The sequence below is a fragment of the Notamacropus eugenii genome, chromosome 4 (assembly GCF_028372415.1).
Source record: "Notamacropus eugenii isolate mMacEug1 chromosome 4, mMacEug1.pri_v2, whole genome shotgun sequence".
NCBI classification, from domain to species: domain Eukaryota; kingdom Metazoa; phylum Chordata; class Mammalia; order Diprotodontia; family Macropodidae; genus Notamacropus; species Notamacropus eugenii.
Window position 1 is genome coordinate 323,887,172 of NC_092875.1, and position 25,708 is coordinate 323,912,879.

At 44.5% G+C, this 25,708-nt stretch overlaps 1 protein-coding gene across 2 annotated transcripts in view; it reads left to right on the forward strand.

Moving 5' to 3' along the window:
- The first annotated feature begins 2,341 nt into the window (after positions 1–2,341).
- SMAD7 (SMAD family member 7) overlaps positions 2,342–25,708 on the forward strand; it is a 34,587-nt gene continuing 11,220 nt past the window's right edge. Inside the window, exons 1-3 of one of the 2 annotated variants that reach the window (XM_072605144.1) lie at positions 2,342–5,091; positions 6,473–6,526; positions 13,687–13,758. In XM_072605144.1, coding sequence (XP_072461245.1) covers positions 4,437–5,091; positions 6,473–6,526; positions 13,687–13,758 — 781 coding nt within the window. In that variant the 5' untranslated portion in view covers positions 2,342–4,436. Of the gene's footprint in view, positions 5,092–6,472; positions 6,527–13,683; positions 13,759–25,708 lie in introns of both variants that reach the window. The other variant, XM_072605143.1, reaches the window with a different exon arrangement.

The window sequence follows — 25,708 nt, forward strand, 5'->3', positions numbered from 1 at the left end:
GCAAGGCAATTTGAAGTTACTAAAATATCTGAGATAATCTCTTTAATCTCAAACAGTTAACAGTCTAGTAAGGGAGATATAAAATTCTTGCTTTTTAATAACAACTTAAAGTTAACATTTCTTGTTCAGTCACATGAAATCCCCCCATTTTGAATGTTTACTTTTTAAAAACTCATACTACTATTTGTTCCCTGTACATGTCAAGTAGGCAGCTAGGTGGCGCAGTGGATAGAGCACTGGGTTTGGACTCAGGAAGACTCATCTTTTATGAGTTCAAATCTGGTACTTACCAACTGGGAAACTCTGGGGAAGTCACTTAACCCTGTTGGCCTCAGTTCCTCAACTGTAAAATGGACTGGAAAAGAAAATGGCAAGCTACTCTAGCATCTCTGTCAAGAAAACCTCAAATGGGGTTATGAAGTCAGACATATGTCTAAAGTCAACAATGTATGTCAAGCATGCTAGTTTTTTAAATCAATAAATACTAGACATTACTAATGTTTGTATATGAATTTGAAAATATCAACTGTCACCTCCTCAAAAGAATCTTTTCAGATCCTCTTCCCCAAGCTTTTTGCAGACCTCCACACCCAGACATTCCTTTGAATTTTATACTTAATATTTACTTATCTATGTTCTTCTTATTTTTCCCCTTTAGAATACAAGCCCATGGAGGGTAGAAAATATTTTAATATTTATCTTTGTATACTAAAGGGCCCCGTGAAACTGCAGTAGGAGCAAATGTTGGTTGAATTGAACATTACTCCTGTATAAATGTTTTATTAAGATTCTCTGAATTCCATGTGACCCAGGGCAAATCACTTAACCTTTCAATGCCCCAGGCAACTTTCTAAATTACTGAGAAGGTGCGGACCTGCTTTGGAAGTGGGAGTTCCTTCCAGGAAGCCCCTACCCAGATAAGATCAAAAGTCCAGTCCAAAAAGGGGGGGTAGGGGGTTGGGGGAAATCATCTGGATGTTCAGTTCCTCACTCATCACCAACTTACACATTTATTAGGGCTGGCTGTCTAGGTGGTGGAGGAGTAGATAGCACCCCAGGTTTTCGGTGTCTGCAGCACTTAGTATAATGTCTGGCATATCGTAGGCGCTTAATAAATGCTGCTAGTTGACTTACTGAAGAAGTATGGAGAAGATACAATTCCTGATCCTCAGCATCATAGTATCTAAGAGAAACCATCACCATCCATGTCACTAAGGGCATATGTTGCTATATGCATGTCTCCTATAGTGCCATACATTTCAAGGCAGCCGATTCAAGCTTTGGTTACGTTGTGTTCGTGGGGGTTGAATGTTGTGTCTACATATTTACTTACGAAATAAGAAATTTGCAGGTCACTACATCCAGCCTCCCTCCATTCACCCACCTCTTCGTGTTGGGAGTTGCCAAAATCCGCTACAAGCCCCACTTTACACTTCACAACCCTAAATACATTCCAGAGCTGTTCACAATACACACTTCCGATGTAGTTACCGAAACAAGAGCGTGGAGGAGACCGAAAGAAGACTGAGGTCACATTCTCGTCCGGCTCCCCACCCCTAGGCCAGAGCTCTGCTCGTTCCCCTCCAGTGGAGACTTCCTGGGGCTCCAGTCCAGTCTAGTTTTAAATGACTTCTTAAAAGAGGACAGAGCTCCCCCCTCCTCCCTCCGGAGACTGCTGGGCAACAAACCCAATAGATCTCACGGTCAGGACTCTCCATCTCTTTAAATGAATGAAATGGGTTGGGGAGGGGGGCTTAGAGGAAAGATTGGGCCGGAGGGGTACTGTACAGGGGCAACGAACACCCAGACTAGTCTGCTGATGCAAACCCATTCTTGAGTCCTTTTTTTTGTTTTGCTTTTAATATTTTCTCTTTGCTGTAACTCTTCCAGCCGACCTGATTTTATATATGTGTATGTATGTATATAGATAGATACCTATACGCATGCACGCACATATATAGGGAATCAGGTGTTTTTTTCTCTCTCCACCTCCTCTTTTCTTCCTCTCTTTCTCTTCCTTCTCAGTTTCTCTTTCTCTCTCCCCCTCTCTCCCCAGAATTCAGGAGGAGGGAGTAGGAAGGGAAAGCAGGGGGGGGAGGGTGGTAAGGAGAAGAAAAAGAAATAGCTTTTAGAAACCCGATCTGTTGTTTGCGAAACACAATCGCTTTTTTTTTTAAAGCGACAGGGTGTCTAGACGGTCACGTGTCCAGGCCGGAGCCGGGCGCGCCACTGCGCAGTGGAATCAGCGAAGCAGAGAGAGCCAGGGCGAAGTGGGAGGGGGGGTGTAGGGGAAGGAGGAGGAGGAGGAGGAGGAGGAGGAGGGGCGGGGGAGGAGGAGGAGGAAGAGAAGCAGGGGAGTGTGTGTGCAGCAGGCGGCGAGCTTCAGACACACATACATACATACACACACACACACACACACACACACATGCATACACGGGAGCTAGGTCCGCGAGTAGAGCGAGGTGAGAGCCAATACCGGCTGGAGGCAGAAGCTGTTCGGAACCCTCACTGCCCTCCTCGGCTTCCCGGAGTCTTCCCCTCCCCTCGGGATTGCAAAGCACCGGAGCCCGGCTCCAGAAGCCAAAGGCAAAGACTAAGAAGAAGAAGGACACCCCACATTAAAAAAATATTCCCCTCTGCCTTCTCCTGCGAGGCAAAGCCTGCTGGTCCCCTCCCTCCCCAGAAGAAGAGGGGAAAAAAAGGGAGGAGAAAATAGGAGAGAAGAAGGGATTCCAAGCTTTTTTTCTTGCTGCTTGCTGCCCGGCGCATTGAGAGGAAAATAAAAGTCGGAGAGGCCAGAGAAGAGAAGGAGGCGGAAAGTAAGCAGCCACCCTCGAGGGAGCCCCGAGCCCAGACAAGCGACTGCCTGCCGTGCTTTTTTTTGATCTTTCCTCCTCCTCTCCTTCTCTCCTCCTCCTTCTCCTCCTCCTCCTCCTGCTTGCTTGCGTGTCTGCAGCCGAGGCGAGGAGCCTGGGCGAGGAGCAACCCTGAGAGGAGGAAGACACGGTTGCAGTAGCATTTGCTAGAGAGAGCCAGCCAGCCTGCGAGCTAGAGAGCGAAGCCGACGCCAGTCTCACCTCCTGTCAGCCTCGGCATCACCCCCCCTCTCAGATCTGTTTTTTCTCTCATCTCCCTCCTGCAGCCGTGGGGCCTGGAGGAAGTGGGGACTGGGTCGGGGCGGGGGAAGCAAGGCTATCCCTCGGAGATCCACCTCGGAAAAACCAGGAGAGCTAGTGAAGGCTGGTGCAGTTTTTTTTTGGAGGGGAGAGTGGGTGGCTCTTTGTTTTTTTTTTTTCTTCTTTCGCTGAGGTGGTGTTAGGAAGGAGGAAAGACGAGAGGCTCACTTAAAATAATAATCAGACGAGCATGGTGGAAGAAGCCGATTCAAAGCTTCCTTTGGATTAAAAAAAGATACATATACACATATGTATATATCTTTGGCAGAAGAAAAGGAGAGGAAGAAGAACCGAGCTCCTAGAAGAAAAAAAAGGATGTTAACTCTTGGATACATTTTTTTCCACCAAAATTTTTTTTTGTGATACTTTGTAAACGTTTTGTCGCCCTTTTTCTTCTCTTTTTTGAAAACTCCGACACAACCGGACGTCCCCGGGGCTGCGCCTTGCAGTGGTGATTGTTTTAAATTTTTATTTAGAATATTTGGGTTCCCCTCCCTTTTTAATTGAAAAATAATTTTTTCGTCAGGCACCTCATGCGGGGTGAAATTCACTTTCTTCCCCTCCCCCGAACCTTCGTGTGGATGGAATTCGTGGAGATCCGGTTACTAAGGATATAGTGCAAAAAAACAAATTAAATCGCGTGCCTGCCTTTTTTTTTTTAATTGCCAGCTTCTCCTCACCCCCAAATTAAGTTGCTTAGAGAAGGGGAAAAGAGCATTTTCTCCTGATTCAATCAAAGAAACAAAACCTTAAATTTTCCTTTTCCTGAGGTTCTTAGCCTCAGTAAGGAACTGAGGCTGGAGGTGCTGACATTCAAAAGCTACTCCTCTTCGTTCTGCGTTTGGGGGGCAGTGAGGAGAGAAGGAAGAACTACCTCTCCTGAATCCCCGTTTTTTCTCCCTTTTCCTTTGTATCTTCCCTTGGTCAGCCCGGTCTGTTTCCTCGGCGGGGCTGGGCGAGACGACCTGAATTGGGTGCCAGTGGAGCGGGGTGGGGAAGCCGGAGAGGAGCGGTCCCTCCCCTGCCAGGCCCCCCCAAGCCCCCCCACTCCCTCCGGGCTCCGAGAGACTGGCGCATGTTACGGAGCGTCCCTCCTGCCGCTGCCGCTCCTGCCCGGGCTCTTGCTGCTGCTGCTGCTGCTGCTGCTGCCGCCTGCGACTGCTGCCCCAACTCGGCGCCCAAATTCTTCATGGTGTGCGGAGGTCATGTTCGCTCCTTAGCCGGGAAACGACTTTTCTCCTCGCCTCCTCGTCCCGCATGTTCAGGACCAAACGATCGGTGCTCGTCCGGCGTCTCTGGAGGAGCCGTGCGCCCGGCGGGGAGGACGAGGAGGAGGGCGCAGGAGGAGGCGGAGGCGGAGGAGGAGGAGGGGAGCCGAGGAGGGAAGGGGCGACGGACAGCCGGGCGCATGGGGCTGGAGGAGGAGGCGGCGCTGGTAGGGGTGGCTGTTGCCTGGGCAAGTCGGTCAAAGGTGCCAAAGGTCACCACCACCACCATCACCACCACTCCTCCTTGGGCGCCGGCGCTGCCGGGGGCTCGGAGGCTGAATTGAAGGCGCTAACCCACTCCGTGTTGAAGAAACTGAAGGAACGGCAGCTGGAGTTGTTGCTGCAGGCGGTGGAGTCCCGCGGGGGAACCCGCACCGCCTGCCTCCTCCTGCCTGGCAGAGTGGACTCCAGGCTGGCCCTGGGGCAGGGGCCTCCCGCGTCCCCTCTCCAGACTCAGCCTACCCAGCCTCAGCCGCCGCCGTCGTCTTACTCGCTCCCCTTGTTGTTGTGCAAAGTGTTCAGGTGGCCAGATCTCAGGCATTCCTCGGAAGTCAAGAGGTTGTGTTGCTGTGAATCTTACGGGAAAAACAACCCGGAGCTGGTCTGCTGCAACCCTCACCACCTTAGTAGACTCTGCGAATTAGGTAAGGAGTTTTCACTTGCTTCAAGTAAAGCTTCTCCCCTTGCCAGTGATGGAGCAAACAGAATTGGGGTCTATACTTTTTACAACTGTGTGATTGCATTCTTTTCACCCTGCATTGCTAGTGGGGAAAATGTGTGCTTATAGTGAGGATGCATTGTAAGGGGATCCGGGGGCTTGGACTGATGTGTACTGTGCCTTCTTCCTTTTCTCCACTCTTCAGGCCCGTGAGTATGATTTGGCGTGCATATTATTCATGCAGACCATACGTGTGCATGTAGTTCAAAATTAGAGACCAAAAAAGGGTGCAGAAAAAAAGTGTCCTTGCTCCCTCTTGCCCCCACTCAGATAAAGGAGTAGGAGATGTCAATGATGCAGACTAATTGATTCCAAGAGAAGTGGAAGTGTTCCGAGTGACGTGAATCTCCTATCCCTTGGTAAATAAGGAAAGTCAAGTTGACTCTGGGACTGGGCTATGGGGATTGCAAAGACAGCTTGAAAAAAAGCTATCTACATAGCCTGCTGTAGATTTCCTCCTGAATTGAAGAAAGAACAAGAAGCCACTGGGACATTGGGATTCCAATTTTTCCTCCTCCAGAAGAAAGAGAGAGTCCATACAATTACAGGCTCTGGTATTTATCAGATGACATATTTGTTGCCCCTTTACAGAGCTATAGTCCAAAAGGATTCCCCTTAAAGCTCTATATAATAAGCGTAAGCTGTCATTCACTGTCCCCCTCCTCTGACTCTCTCTCTCTCTCTCTCTTTCTCTTTCTCTCTCTCTCTCGTTTTGGGTGAATGGGGGCATATTGATTTTGGAGTATTTTCTAATTTAAAACTCCGTTCCCATTGTAGCCGTCCCAGAGTTTCGCGCAGCTCCTACAAACTTTCTTGAGTTCTTGGGTGGTTGGGTTGTGAAATAGAAATCAGCTGGTGGCAGGCAGATCGATAGGACTTTTCTCCTTTTTTCATTATGTTTGGGTGTGTGGTTAGAGGAGGAGATGAGTGTGGGGTTATGGGGAGGGTTGGGAGTGAAGGGGGATTTTCTTTCTTTCCCTCTTTTCTGTGAAATGTTCTACGTGCTGCTCGGGAGGATTATCCAGCAGCCTGAATCCGTGGTGATTTCCAGAGCTGGAGTGTTTCAGCTGAGCCAGGGAGACCGGATCAGACAGTCAGAGTAGCAGATAGCAGCGAGTCTGGCGCCAGGCGGCCTCTTTTGTTTATCTGACAGCAAAATATCAAGGCAATCGCCGCCTCCCGGCCCTGCCTCCAACCCCCAGAGCTAAGACAAACAGTTTTGCTAAAAGAATGCCACTGTTATCACAAGTTTCTATCTCTTTTTCTCATGGCTCTGCCTTATTTTCTCTTTACTTTTTCAATTCCAGAGTCTCCCCCTCCTCCCTACTCCAGATACCCAATGGATTTTCTCAAACCAACTGGTGAGTAGATGATTTTAAAGTACTTCGAGTGTGTTTAGGAATAGAATGGTTAAGTCGGGTGTGTAGTAAAAGCAGCAGGGAGTCGTTATGCTTATTAAATATAGAATGTGCTCCTCGTTTTTTGGGGGTTTTTCCCAGTAACTTTGTTAGGGCTAAGGGGCCTTTTTTTTCAGGCTTATATTAGAAATGCTTTAAAATATTTTGTTCCTTTTAAGTGTTTTTGCCCTCTGTGCCCTACCAGTTTTAAAATGCATAGGCTGTGATGGGTACCAGAAAAATGTCAAGGGAGTCAAGAGATAACTGGTTTTTAGAAGAATTTTAGAAGAATTCAAAAATTTCTAAAATCCCAGTGCCCAAAGAGTAAGGGCGTGGAGTGGGGAACTTTTACAAATTCCAGCACTTTTTTCATTTTGATGGATCTAGGTTGGTAACCTAGTGGCCAGAGAGAATGTTATTTTCTAAGGTTAAAAAAGGTGATTTGTAGTACATTTGAGTTTTTAGGAAAACAGCAACCACAAATCCTTCCCCTTTTCCCTGTGTTACTTCCTATCCCTAGTCACCTGTAAGTCAGCCTTCTCCCATGCTTCCTTAAGAATTCTTAGTGGGGGCCATAAAAGTTTCTCAGCCTTGTTCTGCATGCCTGTTGCTTTATAATTGAGTGGCAGGATGCCAGGGCAGAAGCCCATTTGAGGCTGGCACCGGCTCTGTTGCGGTTGTCTGTATAAACTTCTGGTTGGCAGCAGGCTTGGCCCTGTGTTGATAAGTAGGACCAGCATTGTAGAAGGAAAGAAAGAAGTGCAGGGGAAATAAGAATGGTGGATAACATCAGGGAGGAGTCCTGGTTTCATGGAGCCACTTTATATCTCTCGAAAGATTAATTGGCTAAAAGTATTGATTGTAGCACAAGTTGTCTTTGTGCCTGTGTCCCAGTGTTGGAATTTTTCAAGCTTTTACTTGACCAAACATGTGATATGAGAAAAAGAGGCATGTTAGACCTGAAGAGGGGCAGAGGTGGGGCAGGTGGGTAAGCAAGCCTCCCCAGAGCTCTCCTAGTGTCCTCGGAGCATCTTTTAACCTTTTGGAATTAAAACAGCTCCACTACATCATGCGTTTTGTCTGATGGAACTTCTCCTAATTAAAAGTTTTGCTGAGGTGGAGTCATGAATGAAAATACTTTAATGAACAGTGTTCCTGAAGCCCAGATTCCACAGGTTGGGCCTCCTCCTCCCCATCTCCCTCAAGTTAGAGAGGCGTTCCTCCCTCCCCTCTAATAAATGGCCAACAATGCATGTGATATTTTGCTTTCGATTTACAGAATACCAGATAAATGGTCATTAATGAGGAGATAACTTAGAGCACTGTGTTCTTAAAGTGTAAACTGAAATTCACCAGTCTCTTAACTTGCCAAAGAAGGTTACCAGACTGCTTTATACGTATTCAAGAAAAGCTCTGGACTTCTGTTAACACACTGGGATTCTCAAATACCCCATACTTAATACATGACCTTGGGCTAGTGACTTCACCCTCTAAGCCTTAGTCTCCTCATCTGTCAAAAGAGGACTAGATCTAGCGATCAGTGATTGTTTATCTGTAGTCCAGAAACTTGTTTTCAAAAATAATTCTAAGTGTACTTCAGTAGAATTGGAATTGGTTTTCATTGTTGCCTTACAGATTTTAGGCCCTTAAAAGCATTATTCTGAGGAGGGATTTCTAAGCTTCTAAGATTGCCAAAGGGGTCCTTTAAACAAAAACATAAAAAATCCTCACATTCAGTGTTGTCTCTAAAGTTTCCTGCTAGCTTAGATTATTATTTCCTTCTTAGATTGGGTTTATGGACACTTGGGTAACTTATTCCACTCTTGCTTTTTCTTGGGATTATGAGGTTTGCTATTTTTTAATTAATAATATCTAGCATCACCCCTTGACCCCAGTGTGTCTCCCTCCAGTTTTGTAGGACAAACTAACATCTTGAAGCTTCTAAGGAAGGCAGGCCAGCTGCCAGCGTAAACCTTTAAGAAAGGGGAGTGATTGACTGCATGTATGTAGGCATCCTCCGAAGAGACTAGGATAAATCTTTTAACAAGATTTAAGCATCCAATTTGCTATGCCAGTACCTCATTTTCAGTTAGTGGAGTGATACATTTATTCATTTGCAAGTGTTGACCTTAGGTAGCAAAATGTGTGTAAACAGACAAGCCACAAGAACATGAATGGGCTACTTCGAAAGGGGGAAAAGGTTCTCTGGACCAGCCAATAGGAAATAATCAACCCTGCCAATCGGAAACTCAAAAACAACTGGTTACTCACCCAAAAAGTTTTATACAGAAAAAGGGAAAAAGTGTGTGTGAGAGAGAGGGTACTTGTTCCCCTAAGAATTTGGGGGCAATGACAATGAGGAGAGGAAACCCTAGATGAAAGGGTCTGTCATTATAAATGGTCATTAAAAAGGCTTACTGGTCTGGGACTGCACTGACCTTTTACTGACAGTTCTGGGGGAGTGAGTGAAGGGACACAGAGACTGAAGGGGAGGGGAATAATTGGCCTGCTCTGTGCTGTCCCTGAGTTTCATCAACACCTTGTATATTTCTGAGTCTCTTTGACCTGGGAATTTCATTCTCCCACATTCTTAAGTTTCTAAGCCCTAGGTTGAATTTGTTTGTCTTAGATTACTAGGTGAGAGCGAGGAACATGGTTTTATAATGGAAAACTATTAAAATCATAACCAGTTTAACAACTAAGAGAGTCCCTACCCTGGAGACTCAGGCTTGGGAAGAGGATATTGGAGGTGGGGGGAGGGTTGGGGCTCTGGGTAAGACAGGCAGACAGGCATTTCTTTGGAAGAGCTATAGGCATCAAGGCTAGGGAAAGCCATTTTATTGCTATAGTTAAAACATAATCAACTGCAGTTCATGATTTCTAGAGCACAGAGCAGCTTCTGTTGATACCTAGTTTTCTGGCCTGTGTTAGGGCATCATCACTGGCCCATGGTCCCATATAGCACATTAGAGTTTATACCATGTTTGCTTTCTCAGTTGATCGTCACCACAATCTTGGGAAGCAAGGTTTTGTTATACCCCATTTTAAGAAGAAACTGAGGCTTTGAGACAGGTTAATGATTTCCCTAAGGTCACACACAGCCAGTTAAGTATCAGAGGCTGGATTTGAACTTAGGTGGCTGCCTGTCGTAAGGATATAAGGAATGTTGGACACATCCACCTAGAGAGAACTGAGTTAATAGACTGCTTCAGTTGCTAAGCATGACAACGTTTATGACATGGGACTAAGGGTCACAGGTGTGTATCCTATATCTATCTAGAGAGCTCAAGTTGACTCTTGCCTTTTGTTTCATCTTTAATGGAATTCTGAAGGACCGAAAGGATAGGATTGGGGGTGGAGGCAGAGGCATGTGAATTGGGAAGTATTGATGGGTGCCATTTTTGTTTCGGTGGAGACACTAGAACACTTTCTTTGTCCTCATTGCTAATCTTTGGTTCGTAGGGGAATGAGCTTCAAACTTGTAGCAGAAGAGAAAGGAGGGAGAATTGAATTGGTGGTCTTGGTACTTAGTCCCAGCTCTTGTTATTAACTGGCTTTGTGTCTGTCGTTGGTCTTTCCCAGCCTCAGTTTTCTTGTCTGTAAAATTAGAGTTGGGAGAGGCATAAGTCTTATGGATAGAGATCCTGGCAGGTTCTCCTTCTGATATTTAGTGGCAGTCTGTGTGAGCAAGTAGTCACTTAATCTCTCCATGTTTTGGGAAACTCTAAGAATAAGTTTGGAAAGAGTTGTTCATCTGCTTTGGGAGAATGAGTTTTCTTACCAGAAATTGTCAGGTTTCTCCCCAGGCACTGCTCCTCCCCCTCAAAGTAGAACAGATGATTGCCAAGGGTCCCTTTGGTTTTAATGCTTCGGGGCATCCTCTCAGATCAGAAGAATCCTATCACAGACGAGGCAGGGAAGAGCTCATGTGGTAACATCACATCCCTCTCTGGACTTCCCTGGTTAGCTCGTTTGGGTCCATGCTGCATAGACCTGTAGGCAACTTGAAGATTTCTGTTCCCAGCACTGCTTTAGACTTTTCCTTCAGGCCTCCCAAAACATTTTGTGAGAAAACTCTGCTGACGTGTGCTTCTCTCATTAGGATTTTGAAAGTCTTATTGAAAAGACATCATTGTTTCTACCTTGATACCCTTTGGGGTCCGGGGGGCTCGTTACTAGACTCCTTCAACTCCAATCTGTTTTCTTTTGTGACCTGTTGGCTTCTAGAGGAAGACCTCTGACCTGAGAGGTCAGGGCATTTCCAAGGATCTGTTGAGGCACGTGGAAGGAAATGACTTCTGTTTTCCTCACAGCCTCTTATATACATGTTGCTTGATAAATATTGATTGTTTTGAAGGTAGGCGTGACAAAGACCTTCATTGTGCTTTGGGGGCCATGGTCTTGAGTTGAATAATAGGCAAGGTCAAGTCAGTGCTTCTCCTTGGAGACTTGCCTTTGAACACCCCAAGATGTGAACTCCATTTGGGATGAGATTTTAGAGGCTAACCCTCTATGGTATCACCACTCCGTGGTAGAATGACTGGTGCTGGATCAGAATCCTTCAAGTTTGGCAAATTATTTAACTTCCCTGGGCCTTAGTTTCCTATCTGCAAAATGGAAAGAGGTAGGGGAAGACTTAAGATAGCTAGATGGCTCATTAGATAAGAGTCCTGGGCCTGCAGGCCGGAAGACCTGGGTTCCAGTATGGCCTCAGATACTCACCAGTTGTGTGATTCTGGGCAGGTCACTTAACTTCAGTTTGCCTTAATCCACTGGAGAAGGAAATGGCCAAACACTCCGGTATCTTTACCAAGAAAACTTATGTTGGGGTGAACATGACTGAACAATTGAGCCGCAAGGTAACTAGTTGAAGCTCTGGACCTGTAATCCTCTGATATATAAGGAAAGAGATTGGGACATGTTTGGTTTGATTAGCCAGATGAAGAGAGCCATGGGGTGGGAAGCCTGGAGAGCTGAGCTGTAGCCCTGACTCACTGGGTGGCCCTTTGGGCTAGTCACTGTGGCCTCAGTTTACTTCAAGGTGTGTGTCAAACCAGGTATACTTGGCTATTTCACAGGGTGGTAGGGAGAACTAATTAATGTTTGTAAATCTCTTCCGGAGATCAAAGGTGCTACCTAAGTGCAAAATATTATTTCATAAAAAGCCTTGTGGTTTGCCAGTGTAGGGCCAGGTTACCTTTGATCTAAGACATGGTTGACACCCTGGTGGGTGAAGTGCTTGGGGGTCCAGGTTTGCCTGTAGTGCACATCATACCATGTAGTAAGAAAAGACTATGAAATGGGGAGTTTTCTCAGTTTCTAGACTTGATTTTGGGGACAGGCTTTGGTGGAGGGAGGAGTATGTAGAGGAAAGGGTTAAAGAGCTTGTCTCTTTGGAACATAGTAAACTCTCCACCAAAGGCATTTAGAAAGTGTAGGGTATACAGTATTTCACAAGTAACTTCATTTCCTGTCTCCTCTATTGTTTTCCATTTGATTAAGTGTATCCTGTTAAACTGTATATTCCTGTTACCAGTTATACTTTACCCTGATAAAATGAGATTACACACACATTCTTCTCTCCTCCCCCCCCCCCCCTCCCATTCCCCTGCTTTTTAGGAGAGGATTCTTGTGAGCTAGGAGGAGACTGCTACAGTCCTGTGATAGCCCTGGATAGTAGAGGGGGGGATTGGAGCCAGAGAGGAAGGAGGGTGTAGCCTTCCTAGTCTAGAGGTAGTTTAAACTCAAGACAATATATTTATCAAAAAGGCCAGCCTTAGGAAAGCCCAGTTCCTAGTATGGAGGATTCTCAGTTAGCCTTGCTAACTAAGCAAGGTGCTGCCAGCCCTTGGGCAGAGCATGGAGGTTAGCTTTTGCATATTCATACCATACTTGTTAGCTAGAGGTCTGCACTACAAGTTGGGAATATCATCATACCTCATACAGGGGTGGGAGCCCTGGGACCAAGAATGGCTGGGTCTCATCATTGATTTGCACCTTTGTGTGTTACATGTGGTTACCTTCTTTTTCTTGGGGAGTGAGGAGGGGACAGTTCTTTGAGATCAGTGACTAATTTTTGCATTTGTATTCCAGTCCCTAGCTCACATAGCTGGCACTTATTAATGAATATGTGCTTCTTTGAGGATGGAGGAATCTTTGCCTAAGATTCTCCTAAAGTGTAGGTAGATTTGGCATCATCATTAACATGGAAGGTTTATGGAATGTGTTAGCATTGGGCATTTGGGATACATAGAAGCATGAAAGGTTTACAATCTAGCTGGGTAGATAAGTTGTATTAAACAAAATTGCCGAGACAGACTTGAATAAAATATTATGAAGCTAAAAGGGATGGGGGGAGACCAAGGAAGGCTTCACCAAGAAGATTAGATATGAGTTGGGCTTGGCAGCATCCATAGTATAGAGATTTTGAAAATAAGCCCTTTTTCTCTTTTCTTTGTCGATAAGGAATTGAGAAAAGTTGAATCCAACCACTTTTCTAGTCTTCTGAAGTACTTCTTCCAGATTATCCAAAGCTCAAATGGGCTATAGTCCATTCAATAGATATTGTAAGCTGGGGCCCCAGGAAGGTAGAAGGAAGACAAATTAAACAGCAAAGCTAGTGAGCAGGAAGTTCCAATCCAGCAAGCTTTGGGTTGGGCACAAGAGCAGAGACCAACTCTGTACAGTAGCCTAGTGTTTTCCCTTGGAGGAGACTTAATGTTTAGACATAGCTTGGAAATGGTTTGGGTAGCAGTATATACCCAGGGGAAAGCCATCTAAACTGCCTTTGACCTTGGTCCCAGAAGGAAAGATGGCCGACTTGATTTCTTCAATGGAGAACTTGTAATAAAAGACATTCCAGCCAGTCTATAATTTTGCATGACTTGACTAATGATTAACTGGGTAGCATGGAGCCCAGACAGGGGTGACAAACTAATGTGGTCCGTCTCATGATGTACAGCAATCCTGGAGCAGACAATTAGTGATAAGCAGCATCATTTCCTGGAGTAAACAGTTTGGAATGTATGGTCTCTCTTTAACACTGTTTGAGTGTATGCTTAACAAAAAATAATTCTTTCTTTTTTCTTTTTACAACTGTCTTCCTACCACTCCTGATGCAGCAGAGTGTCCAGATGCTGTGCCTTCCTCCACTGAAACAGGGGGAACTAATTATCTGGCCCCTGGGGGGCTTTCAGGTAAGACTTGTTACCTTATTTACCCAGCTATTTCCTGACTCACTTGGGAAAAAATAGACAAATGTGATGGCCTTTTGATTCCTAGTCTGACTTGTGGTTATTTTATGTTTAAGTGTGTTAGCTGGATGGATGGATACTTGGTAGCTGTTTATGCCCCCTGTTGCTAGAGGGGGGGTTTTATCATTAGGTCATTGGGCCAGTTCTACAGATACTGTAAACTGAGGCCCCACGTTGGGGTTCTCCAGTGACTCCTATTAGGTGTTGGTTTATTTTGAAGCCAGTAATTAGAGATTTGGGGCTCCCCCTTCTGTCATAGATGTTCCTTACCCTACCAAATTGAGGCCCAGCTATTACTGCTGTGGTACTTTTAGAGGTCTGATTAAGGTGAAATAGTTGGTTTTCTGTAGGCCACCCCCTTTACTGTGCTGAGTGAAAGGAGTAAGGGGAGAAAATTCTGAAATACAGGTCCAGAAAGATGGTGGGGGCAAAGGACTTGCTTTTGGCAAATGCGCTAGAGAGGCTGGTCGCTTTGAAGTATTTTGCCTGGTGGTCTGGAATTTGGAGTGTTTAACCCAATAGGGTAATGGGGGGTTGTTGAACTGGTACCCTCTTGAAAGCTACTGGATTAGAAATAATTTCTGTGCTGCTTGGTCCCAAGTATATGAGTGACAGTGGAATGGAGATGGAATATATATGATATCTGCATCTCTCTCTATATATTGATGAGGAAAAAGTCATAGCAGGCACTGGATGTGTGGTGCCAGTTTCTTTAGCTTTTTCTACAAGCGATTTTTAGGTAAAGCTCTTTCTCTAAGGTTCTTAAAAAAAAGAAAAGATTAAATGAAGAGGACAATAATAGGTCATTAACTGGTTATCTTAAGAGCTAGCAAGTGCTAGGCTAATCAGCATTGCCAGGCCTTTCTATTCTGAGAGCCCTTTCTCCTTCTTAAGGGAATCTCGGTTATATAAGATGAGTGTGGAAAGTTAAAATCCACTTAGTGTATCCTGAAGGCCCCTTCCCCTTTTAAGTCAGTCTGTCCTTCTGACCAGAATTTGTTGCTTGGTTATCCTCCATTTTTTGCCCTAGGGCAGGATTGGGGTATAAGGGTGTCTACTTCACTCACTCCACAGCATCTCTCCCGCTTTCCCCAAGTCCCCATTTCAGGTACAGCAGTTGATGTGGCTGTCTTTCAGGAGACCCTTGTTTGTTTTTATTTCCCTGTAATATATATCCTGACCGATTTGAGAGGGGAGTGCATTGTTTACTCAGAGGGCACTAATGAGTACTGAAGTATAAAAAGGGGTGGGGAAGGGGAGAAAGGGATTGGAGAAGAGTAGTAGGTTACCTGGGGATTGAGAGAAGGAAGAAAAATCCAACTTGTGAGTCTTCTCTGCCTTTGAATTCTGGAGAGCGATCCCAGAGACAAAAGGAAGGCTGATGAGGGAGAAAGAACCAGGAGAAAAAAAAGGTAGCATAGTAAGTAAGGATGTTGTTAGATAATTTTTGTTTTTAAAATCATGAAATATGCAGGGAGGAGGCCCTGTTCCCTAGGACCACATGAAATAAGCAAAGGAAGTAAGTAGTAGCTTTTGAAAGGGTGCTCTTCGAGAGGTTTGTGTTATTGATAACATCTTGTCTGTCTAGTCTGTTGAAGGAAAGGGTGGGGGTAGGGGGAGGAGGGGGCCCCCCTCGATACAGGAAATGACACAACTGGCTGGTTGAGTGCCTTCTTAATAAGGGGGCTCTCTAGGGTTGCTTAATCTTTAAAAAGTGGCAGCAAATATTTTCCATCTCTTCTCCCCTTCTCCCCCCCCCTCCCCATGGCAATCCCAGTTCTCTGAGGGTTTGGTGCACTTTTTGTTCCCAAAGGATTTCTCTAACCCTGAAAAGAAACTTTTTTTTAAACAATCATTAACCACTTTTTCCCCCTTCTCAGAGAAGGTAATTGCAGCCATTTAGTTTAATGAGGAGCTGATACCAGAGTTGTGGGTTTTAGAAGGGGGATGGGCCAGGGGTTTGGGGGATTTTAAAGCAAAGGAAAAAGCTAAGGGCTTCCACATGAAAGAGAGCTTGTTTTGAATTTTAGGTCTTGATTGACTGATTCCCAAGGCTTCAAAGTTCCAACTCAGACCCACCTTTCTTCTTTATTCAGGGAGATAGAGCATTAATTAGGTGTATTGTCAGGACAACTGCAAGAGTAACCTCTCAGTTTGGGAGGGAGGGAGGGAGGAAAATTACCCTGCTAGTGGGGATGTAGAAACTGCTTTCTAGATGGGTCTTACTGGGTTAAAAAGGGGGAGAGGGATGGGGAAAGCAGCTTCACAAACTGTAGTAGTCAGAACTCATCAAAAAGATTGTTTGAATGGCCCATCTCCAGGGCTTTGAGTGCTTTCAAATAGAAAAACCCCAAACCTCTCCTCCTTTTAAGAAGTTTGTCTTTCCATTCCAACTGGGCAGGGTGTGTCTTCTCTGCAGATGATGAGGAAAGTAGCCTGGTTATAATGTCTCCTAGAATCTTAAGGATGTGGGGTGGGGGTGGAGAGGGGTGTTTTAATGGAGAAGTTGACTGCTTTGTAGGGAGGGGAGGGCAGTAAAAAGTTGTCTGCAAGTGTTCTTCTCCACCTCCCTCACCCTTGAAATAACCAATCTGACTGTCTCTTTCACATGCCTTGTGCTCTGTTTTCCTTCCTGGCCTAGGCGTGAGCAGGCTTAATGAATGGGGCTCAGTTCAGGGTGGGAGGAAGGTCGGGGAGGCAGGAGCCAGGGCCTTGATTCTTTTGGCAAAGGGAGAAGGAGAAGGAAGGGGGTGGGTGGGAGGCTTGTGGAGAGCTGAATGTGAAAATGAAATGCCTTTGGGAGGTCTTCACAAAGAAACAGTCCCATGCCCACATTGACCTGCCAGTCAATGCTGTTGCCATTTCGTTCTGTATGAATGTGATTCTTTAAAAAGGTAATGCTTCCAGGAGAAGGGCTCCTGTCTATTGTATTTCAAATATCCTGATAATTTGGAAGAACCATAGCATTTATTACTAAGGTCCTTCCCACATGTAGGACCTCATTCAGTTCAGCCCTCATGGTGGTTCTCTTCAAAAATAGTGATTATCTTGAGATTCCTCAAAGTAAAATTCTCTTCTTTTCTCTCACTTTGAGTTTTTTTCTTTCATTTCCCAAATTACAGTCATCAGCATACCCATTATTGCAAAAAGGGAAGCAAGTTACCAAAAGGAGACTTTTTTTGTTTTAATGCATTAATCCATTCTGGAAGTTGGTCTTCATTTTTGACAGATTTTTTTAGACAGAAAGATCACTCAGGTTATGCAGGTACATAGGAGGAATGCACACACATGGCACTTGCCACCCACAAAAAGGGTTCATCAGAGAAGTTTGAGTTATCCTTCCTCTGCAAAATGGATAGGTAGATTGTTATAGAAGGGTCAGTTTCTCTTCTAAGATTCTTAAATTTTAAAGGGATTTTTTTAAGGGGGTGTGTGGGATTTTGGTCCTGAAATTTGTTCTAGTGGTGTAAGCTAATCTGTATAGGTAGGTCTCATCTCTCAGTGGGAATGGGTCATCTTTCAAAAAGTCAGGAAACTCCAGAGAACATTCTCCTTATTCATTGGAAAAGTTAGGAGTTTGGCTCAGTTATAGAAGCCTCATCTTATGAGGGAGGGCCTTGGAATCCACAGGAAGCTGCTTCATTAAATTCAGTGGTCAGGGAATGAAAAGACTTTTCTCTGGGAGCCCTCACTTGTATCACTGTTAATTAAGGAACAGTGTGTTCAAAATGGACTTGTCTGCATCCACCTGTGTCAGAAGGGACTTAAGCTAATAAGTTCCCATGCTAACATTAGCTTAGCCTATATCCATAAGATTGTTAGGAAGAAGGCATTTTTTGTAACCACTTAAAGTTATATATAACTACAAGCAATTAATTAATTTACTGTCCTTTGATCTGGGGATGGTTAAATGGGGACCTCTTAATTGAAGAATTCTAGGTATATTCCTCAGTTCAACTTTGGGAACTGGTATGACTGACCCCTATTCAAATTGCCAAGATTTTGAGGCTAGGCAGTGATCAGAAACCTTTGTTTCTACTTGGGGATCACTTTAGTGTTAAATTTATAAAGATCATAAATCTATGTTAGCTGGATGACAAATCTTTTTGGATTTTTAAGGACATGGAAGAGGTAGACATTGAGGACCTCCAATTTTGAATAGTAACAGGTATCATTAGTGAATTGGGTTGAGAACTTCTGCAATCAGGTTTCCTCACAGACTGGGCAATATCCTCACTTCTTTAATGGAACATATACCTTCCCCCTCAATTCATCTTTTGAAACAAAAGTCCCAAAGTCTGGCTGACTGGCATTTCATTTTATAGTGTAAGTGACAGGAATGTATCATCAGGCCTTTGAGGCCTGCTAGTGGTCTGTGTCAACTCAAGAGGAGCACCTTTAAGATAAATACATGCATATACACACACATATATGAGTGCACATATGTGAAAACACATTTTTTCATATATGTGAACATGTACACACACAGGACTGAAAATAGTTCACAAGGAAGGTGCTCTCTTGTCTGGACTCCATTAACCCTAGGAACCTGGGGCTCAAACAGAAATACTCAGGTCCCTTTCTGCTTTCTTCCACCCTATCCCCTCTAATCACAGGAAATTTTAAACTGCATGTGAAAATATAATTTGGAATGGAGTTGGCCTAGACAACTGAGATGTAAGCCGTTCTCTAGAATTGGAGACAGGTTGTTATTTCACTGAGGACAAATTGTATCTAGACAAACTTTTGGGGTTAGAGTAGATGAGTTGGGTGCATTTGAGGGTTCTCATTATAAATTTAGAACTGACAGGGACTTTAGAGATCTCCTAGGCCAGCCAGACCCCTCCTTTGAACAAATAAAGAAAATCCAGCAAGAGGTGACTAACACAGTTTGGCCTTTTCTTTGTTAACCTGTTGATGCCTAAATTGCACTTGGCCCTTTCTCCTGGTACGGACTTGGCTATTAGACTCTCCCCTAGGTGTACCTTCAGCAGGCTTGGACTTTCAGGGGTTAATAGCCATATGACAGACAGAATCTGAAGAGTCTAGAGCAAACCCAGCTGCCAGGCCAGACTAGAAGCATCACAGTTCTCCTCACACATCATCTGACTGAGGCAGAATGTAGCCAGGCCAGTGAAGTGGGGGAGATACTGGGCCAGAGCCAGGTTTCTGTGTAGCTTTTGGCCTCTGATAGCTCATTCTAACTCCTCCTCCTCCTCACAGGCCTTTTTCTTGGCAGAGTTCTTTCGGAGGCAGGGTGGGCTTCTTAAAGAGCAATCTCTGAAAACAGTCAGAATCCCAGAATTCACCAGCACTGTTGGGGAAGGGGGAAGAAGGAAAATGGAAATCGGTGGGGTTTTTGGTAGTGTTTCTATGCTGAATAATTTCTTTTAAAAATCATCAAGTATGATCATTTAACCTCAGTGGAGACAATGTGAACAGCAATAGTCTTTCAGAGGAGATTCATTAACCTGCCCTTGTGAGGGAGGTGAGGAAGACATAAAATGATTTCTTTGTTGGATTTTTCCTTAGAGTGGCTTCTTAAGGTAGGAGCCAGGGTAGTTGTGTGTTCTTAGGGGATTTCAGATATATGCAGAACAGACATTAGAAGTAGGAAAGTTCTCTTGCATTTATTTTTCTAACCTAACTTTTTTTTTTGCCAGGGGAAGATTTTGTTTTGATCTCTATGTATTTCCCTCCCCCCTGTCTGCCCAGTCTGGTTTTTAAGGTCACTGCTATCCCAGCCAATGCAACAATGACGATGGCCCTCTATTGACCATTAACTAAGGTTAATAGAAGGCTTATCTTCCAAAGTCCCAGAGTCAGGGTGGTTCCCAAATTGGGTGAGATCCGCTCCTCTTTCTTTCTTGATAGAGCAAGGGCCCAGAGGTCATCCCTTGGGGGCTCCAGGTCTTCAGAAGATGAACCTCTGGTCCCTTCTGTCACCTCCTTACCTTGTGACCTTTGTTGGCCGGGTGAATATCATTAATGTAACAGGCTGTTAGGAGGTCATCTCTGGCAAGACCATCTTTCCCTTTCTCCTTTCTTTCTGGATTGAATGACCAACACACTAGTCTGGCTGCCTGCCTACTGTCACAAAGTAGCTTCCTTTCTAGCTTATTTTCAGCTTGAAGGTATTATTGACAACTGAGGCACAGCTCTCAATTTAGTTAGCACACTGAAGAGATTAAAAAAAAGTCTTTGGCCACTTCATTTCTACCTAAATCTTGGGTGATTTTTCTCCCACTTCTAACCTCTTCTGTTTTCCCATTGAGAGTATGTGAGCCAGTAGCAGAATGTTCCTGGGACAGTGATTAGTAGTTAGTAGTAAAGGCTTTTTTCCCCCTGCTGCATATTTGTGTGGTAGAAACAGGAGTAGGTGTTTTTAACCAGCCCCTTGTTAGAAATCTAACAAATGGTCTCAGACCCCATTGGGGGTGGGGGTGGGGAGGAGTTATTGGGGGGTGGGTGTCTGTGCTGGGCACATAGGTGGGGAAAGGGACTTTGTGTTGCATTTAGGACAGTGGTTTAATATAGGGTGATAACTTTCACCTTGTAAGTTAACAGGAAACATTGGGACAAGACAGGAAATTGCATCATTCCTTTTATGAGAAAAGACCTTTAAAAAAGGCAGCTATTTGAGAAAGGTAGTCTCAGAGAGAAAGCAAGGCTTTCTGTTTCCCTCTCCCCCTCCGCTTCACTCCCACGAGAACTTTCAGGTCATTTTCTTTAAGAAAGAGGCTGTTTGAGGACTTTATGTTATTTTTATTATTTTAAAAAATATTTTCCTAGAAGGGTCACCTTCAGTTGAAACGTTCCTGCAGCCTTATTTCTTAGTTTACTAAAGAATCTTTCATGACTTTTCCAGCTTCCTTCCCCGAATGGTGAGGCCAAGCCAGCTCTTGGCTGGGAGCTAATTTTGGTTTGGCTGCTCAGTCCTCCAAATTGGTCCCCCACCCAGTGTCATTATCTTGGTTTTAACTTGCAGAAATGATTGAGGGGGGTGTGGGGGGAGTGGAAGGCAAGAGTTAGTTACCCTTTTCACCTCCAAGTTGTCTTCATTGCTGGGTCCTTGTTGTTTTGCATGTTTGCATGTGTTGTTTTTTTGGGTTTTTTTAAAGCATTGCTTCTTTCCTGCTAACTTCATCTGTTTCTTCCAGTAGTTCCTTGATGTTCCCTGAGACTCTTTCCAGGGCACCAAGTGGAGCTGGAGTACAGCTGAAAAGGAAACTTGAGGGTTTCAGAGTTCCACTGGAAGTGTTATATTCTAGCCTGGGCATCTAGGAGAGTGAATGACCAGGATGCACTGAGGGCTTGGGGAGCCATTCCAAGTGGCAACATCCATCTAAAGGCCTGGCAGTAGGAACTGTATGTAGCAGTAGGCTATTTGCAATTAACTAAGTCCTCACCATTAGATGAGTGCAGGAAGGAAGAATTTACACATCACTGGGTGTGAGAATCGAGTTTTTCTACTTTGGTGTTGAAGCTTAGTTTCTGTAAGTGTTCTTGCTGGTGGCACTTCTGCTCTTTATTCTCATGCATAGAATAGTCACTAATCTTACGGTCAGCTTTGGGATCCCCTATTCTTAGTTTTTTTTCATTTAGGAAACACAAGTTGAGCCTTGAGGTATCTGTACGTAAAACCATTGTTGAACATCTGGTAAGGGTGAGAGAATAGAAGGTGGGTCCAAGCAGAAAGAAGGCTTTTGAGAAAGTATCGCAGTTGAGGAGATGGCAATGTAGGTCTCAGAAATGCCTTTGCATCTCTCATTCCCATTCCCCACACCTGTTAAACTATCGGATAGCGTGAGCACCATCTGGGGTAGTTGTGTGTGCTTGGTTGTGTGTTTGGGAAGTTGCTCCAATCAGGTACAGTCTGTGCTTTCTGCAATAATACCCAACATTTCCATTAGGGCTTTAAAGTTTGCAAAATGTTTGAATTGCACCTCTTGTTTGATCCTCATAGCAGTCCTGTGAGTTAGCTTCTTTTATTAACCCAGTTTTACAGATGAAGAAATTGTGGTTAGGAGAGACTTGAGTGACTTGGTCACACTTGGTCACAGAGCTAGTAAGTCCACCCTGCCACCTTGCTATCTCTGGTGGATCCATTTGTCTGGTGTCTGTGGTCCAAAGAATATGGAATTTGGATTCAGAGCCTGGTTCCCTGTTACTTGCTTCCTCTGAGCTTGAGCAAGTCACTTCCTGTCTCTTGTCTCTCAGTTTCTTTTTTGGTTAAATAAGAAGGTTGGACTGGATGTGGACTGGACCAGCCCTGAGTACTGAGTACATCAGCACTGAGTACATCCTGCTATACTTCCTAGGGGCATGACAGAAGTAGTCGATAGGCCCCCAGCTGTTCTTGAATCCCAATGGAGTTGACAGTCATAAGGAAACATGGCACTCTTAGAGGTTAACTTGTCTAATCTTATCATTCAAGGTTGTGAGAATTAATGTGAGGAAATAGGCCTATAGGGGCAGCTTTTTTGTCAGCTTTGGTCTATGCCATGGCTTGGTCTGAAAGCTGGTATTGGGTGGCCCCAAGGAAGTAGAGGCTGTCAGTAAAAGGGACAGTTGGACAAATGTCATTTTTGCCATTAAAGCTTGGGTTGTGCAGTGGTTCGGTATTCCTAACCTCAGACTGCAGGTAATAAATCTAGGAGGGCTACTAGGTAATGGAATTTTAAGGCAAGAAGAAGGACATATGCAAGAGGGGAATGTTGGGCCCCTCTGCACTTCCAGGGCAGGCAGGTCTCTCAGTCTGCTTGGTGGTGCTCATTAACCCTGGGTTTCCTGCCTTGAATAGAGGGTTTCATGAACAGATCCAATTGACTTTTAGTATCTAAGGCAAAGTAAAGGAATGGATAGACAGAGCTCTTCCAGTAGTTTCAGACTCTTGTTCTTTTATCTCAGTTGTTGATTATCAGGTACAATTATTTGCACAGGTAGGTACAATTATTTTTAAAAGAACTAGTCCCAAATGGTGAGTAGTGAGTATTTGTGTACATCTGAGGAGCTCTGATGAACTAAGCCCCACTCTAGTAAATATATAGCCAGTGGTGGTCATGGGGCACAGTCGGATATTCATTAACATCTGGAACAATATTATTTAATGCCTCAATAGTGCAGCCATGAGAGGAGGGAAAAGAACTGGGGAGTGCATATGTGTTCAACTCTGGTTGGAGTACCCTTGGGTGATGAAATTTGTGCTTTAAGATTTATGGATCTCCATGACAAGAACCTTTTTCTGAAAGTTACTACCAAACCTGTAAGGCCCTCCTACCTTTTCCAAGATGGATATTACAAAAAGTCATCCAGTAACCACAGCAAGGTATTTCATTTTTGTTCCCACTCTCTACTATCCTTTTACAAATGCTCCAGCAGATCTCTAAGTTCTCTTGTTTTATGACACCCAGTGAATACTCAGCTAATAACCCTCTGGAATCCTCATAGGGAGGCAAAGACAGGAAGTTGGAGTTGGGGGAAGATTCCAACACAGTTCTGTGTGGCAGTTTTCTTAGCTGAGAATTTCTTTCTCAAGGCAACTCAGACATCAAGGCCTGTGGGTTCCTGGTGGCTTCGTGGTTAGGTCATAGATAAGATTTAGAGTTGGAATAGACCATAGAGGTCATCTACTCAAACTAATGAGGAAAGTGGTTCAGAAAGGTAATACATATAGGTGATTAGAGTGAATATTTGAACCCAAACCCCCAACTTCAAATCATATCATTCTTTTACATTGCTTAATCCTGACTTTTCATATTTTGATGATAAAGATTAAGGGTACTTTGTAAGTACCCATTTGGAAGAGCTAAAAACAAAATAACAACCCCTTTCCAGTGATTCATCCTAGCTCCCAGTCCCCCAAGTCTTTCCATCATTAGATCATTGAAATCACCCAGAAGAACTTCTTGAAATGGGGGTTGGTCAAGGAAATTTTTTAAAAAGAAAGACCCTTTCTCCCCTCTACCCCCCTTTCCCCCATGGAAACTTTTGAAAACATCAATAATTGAGATGCTGTTCAGTTCTAGGCACTGTACAGCATCACCGGGGAGGTGAAAGTCAATGTCTCCATAATATTCTGTAAGTAACTTGTCTTCTGTCTATGAAGGAGAATCATGGGAAGTCAGAGAGCCATACTTGGGAGGAGTCTTTGCAGCTGTGACAGATATATAAGGCTACCTTGCCAGTCTTGGACTTTGCACAAAAGGGTAGTTATGGGCAAAGCATTGCAGCTGGAGCCTCTAAACAGATCTTGATCTATAAGGAGCCCAGAGAGCTTGCTCCATTGTAGAAATGGGAATTATATCTTCATTTTTGTTCAGATCAGAGAGACTGCTCACTTCCTTCTGATTATGGGTTTTTTGGGGGGGGCACAAACCAGTGGAACCATATGTGTGATCCTTGGGAGCAATTTCTCCCCCTTGTGGACCTCGGTTTACTCAGTTGTGAAACTTGGTTCTAGGACTTTCTTGAATCTATATACATTGGGCAGGAGGACTACTTTGTTGGGTGAGTTTCTAAGGCTTGAACTGACATTAAATTTTGTCCAAAATTCATTAGGAGTTGGGGTCCTTAAGCAGAGGCAATATAGTCTTCTGGGAAAGCCTGGCATGACATCAGAGAGCATCTACTCATGTGTGTGGCTTAATTTCCAAAGTTATTGTATGTGTTCGTGTGTTCATAGGGACGGAGATCAGCAAATAGATTTTGAATCTCAGACAAAGCTTAATCTTGGACTGAACTCAATTTGAGATGGGGTTGAGGACACACTGAAGTGAACCTCTGTTTATGTGAAGATAAGGGAAACAACTGATAGAACAAAACATGTGTTAGAAAGAGGAATAGTGCTTCTCTGCAGAAGCAAGAAATTCACGTGTACCAGTAGCCTCAGCCCCCAGATTTGTTTTCTTCCCTGATATATTGGGACTTGGGAGTACAAGAGACCAGGACAGGTGGACTCTGGTGGCCTGGAGGGGGTGTGTGTGTGTGTGTCTGTGTCTGTGTCTGTGTCTGTGTCTGTGTGTGTCTCTGTGTGTGTGTGTCTGTGTGTGTGTCTCTGTGTCTCTGTGTGTGTCTGTGTGTCTCCCTTAGCCCCCCAGCCCAGGTATTAGTTCATTTGTCATTCATTTGGGGTCATGCTTGTTCTGGCCTGGAGGAGTGCGAGTGGATAGAGGGATTCTGGTTCTAGGAGGTCATGGGTGCTTTTAGGGGTGGAGGGGTGGGAGGGTCCAACTGGCTGGACAGCTTCGGTTTAGGAAGAGAAGTGATTAGATTATGAAGGCAGACAGAAGTAATGATTAACTTTCTCAGTCTGCATACTGTCTCCAGTCTGGCGATCTGTTGTTTTTCCCTGTAAGTACAGCCCTGGCCTCCAGTCGACAGGGTATTAGGTTGTAAAGAAAGACAGAAGGAATGAAAGCAGGGAGTGAGCAGAAGGAGGAGGGAGAGGGAGAGAGGAAGAGGGAGGAAGGGAAAAAAGGAGGGAATGGAGGGAGGGAGGCAGGGAAGGAAAGGAGGAGGGGGGACCGCCTTTTCCATCAGATTCAGGAATGGAATTTATTGGTTGGAATGCAGTAAATGTTCAAAATGCCATCCCATCCAAACAGTTTTCATAATTGTTAGGGAACAAGGGGAGCCGGGGGAGGGGAGAGATGAAAAGAACTTTTGTTTCTCACTGTATTTTTCCATGTCTTTGCGTGGGTTTCCCTATCCTCTAGAAAAAATAGTATTGAATTGGGAGCTATGCTCTCTTTTGGGGAATGTAGAGGATAGGAGTGGGGGAAGGGCACTATTTTTTGGACTTGTAATAACTTTCAGAGAACTGTGGGTCAATGCAGTGCAGGGCTTTATTAAAAAGACCTGCAGTGAATGAACAGCTATATGGAAAGTATTT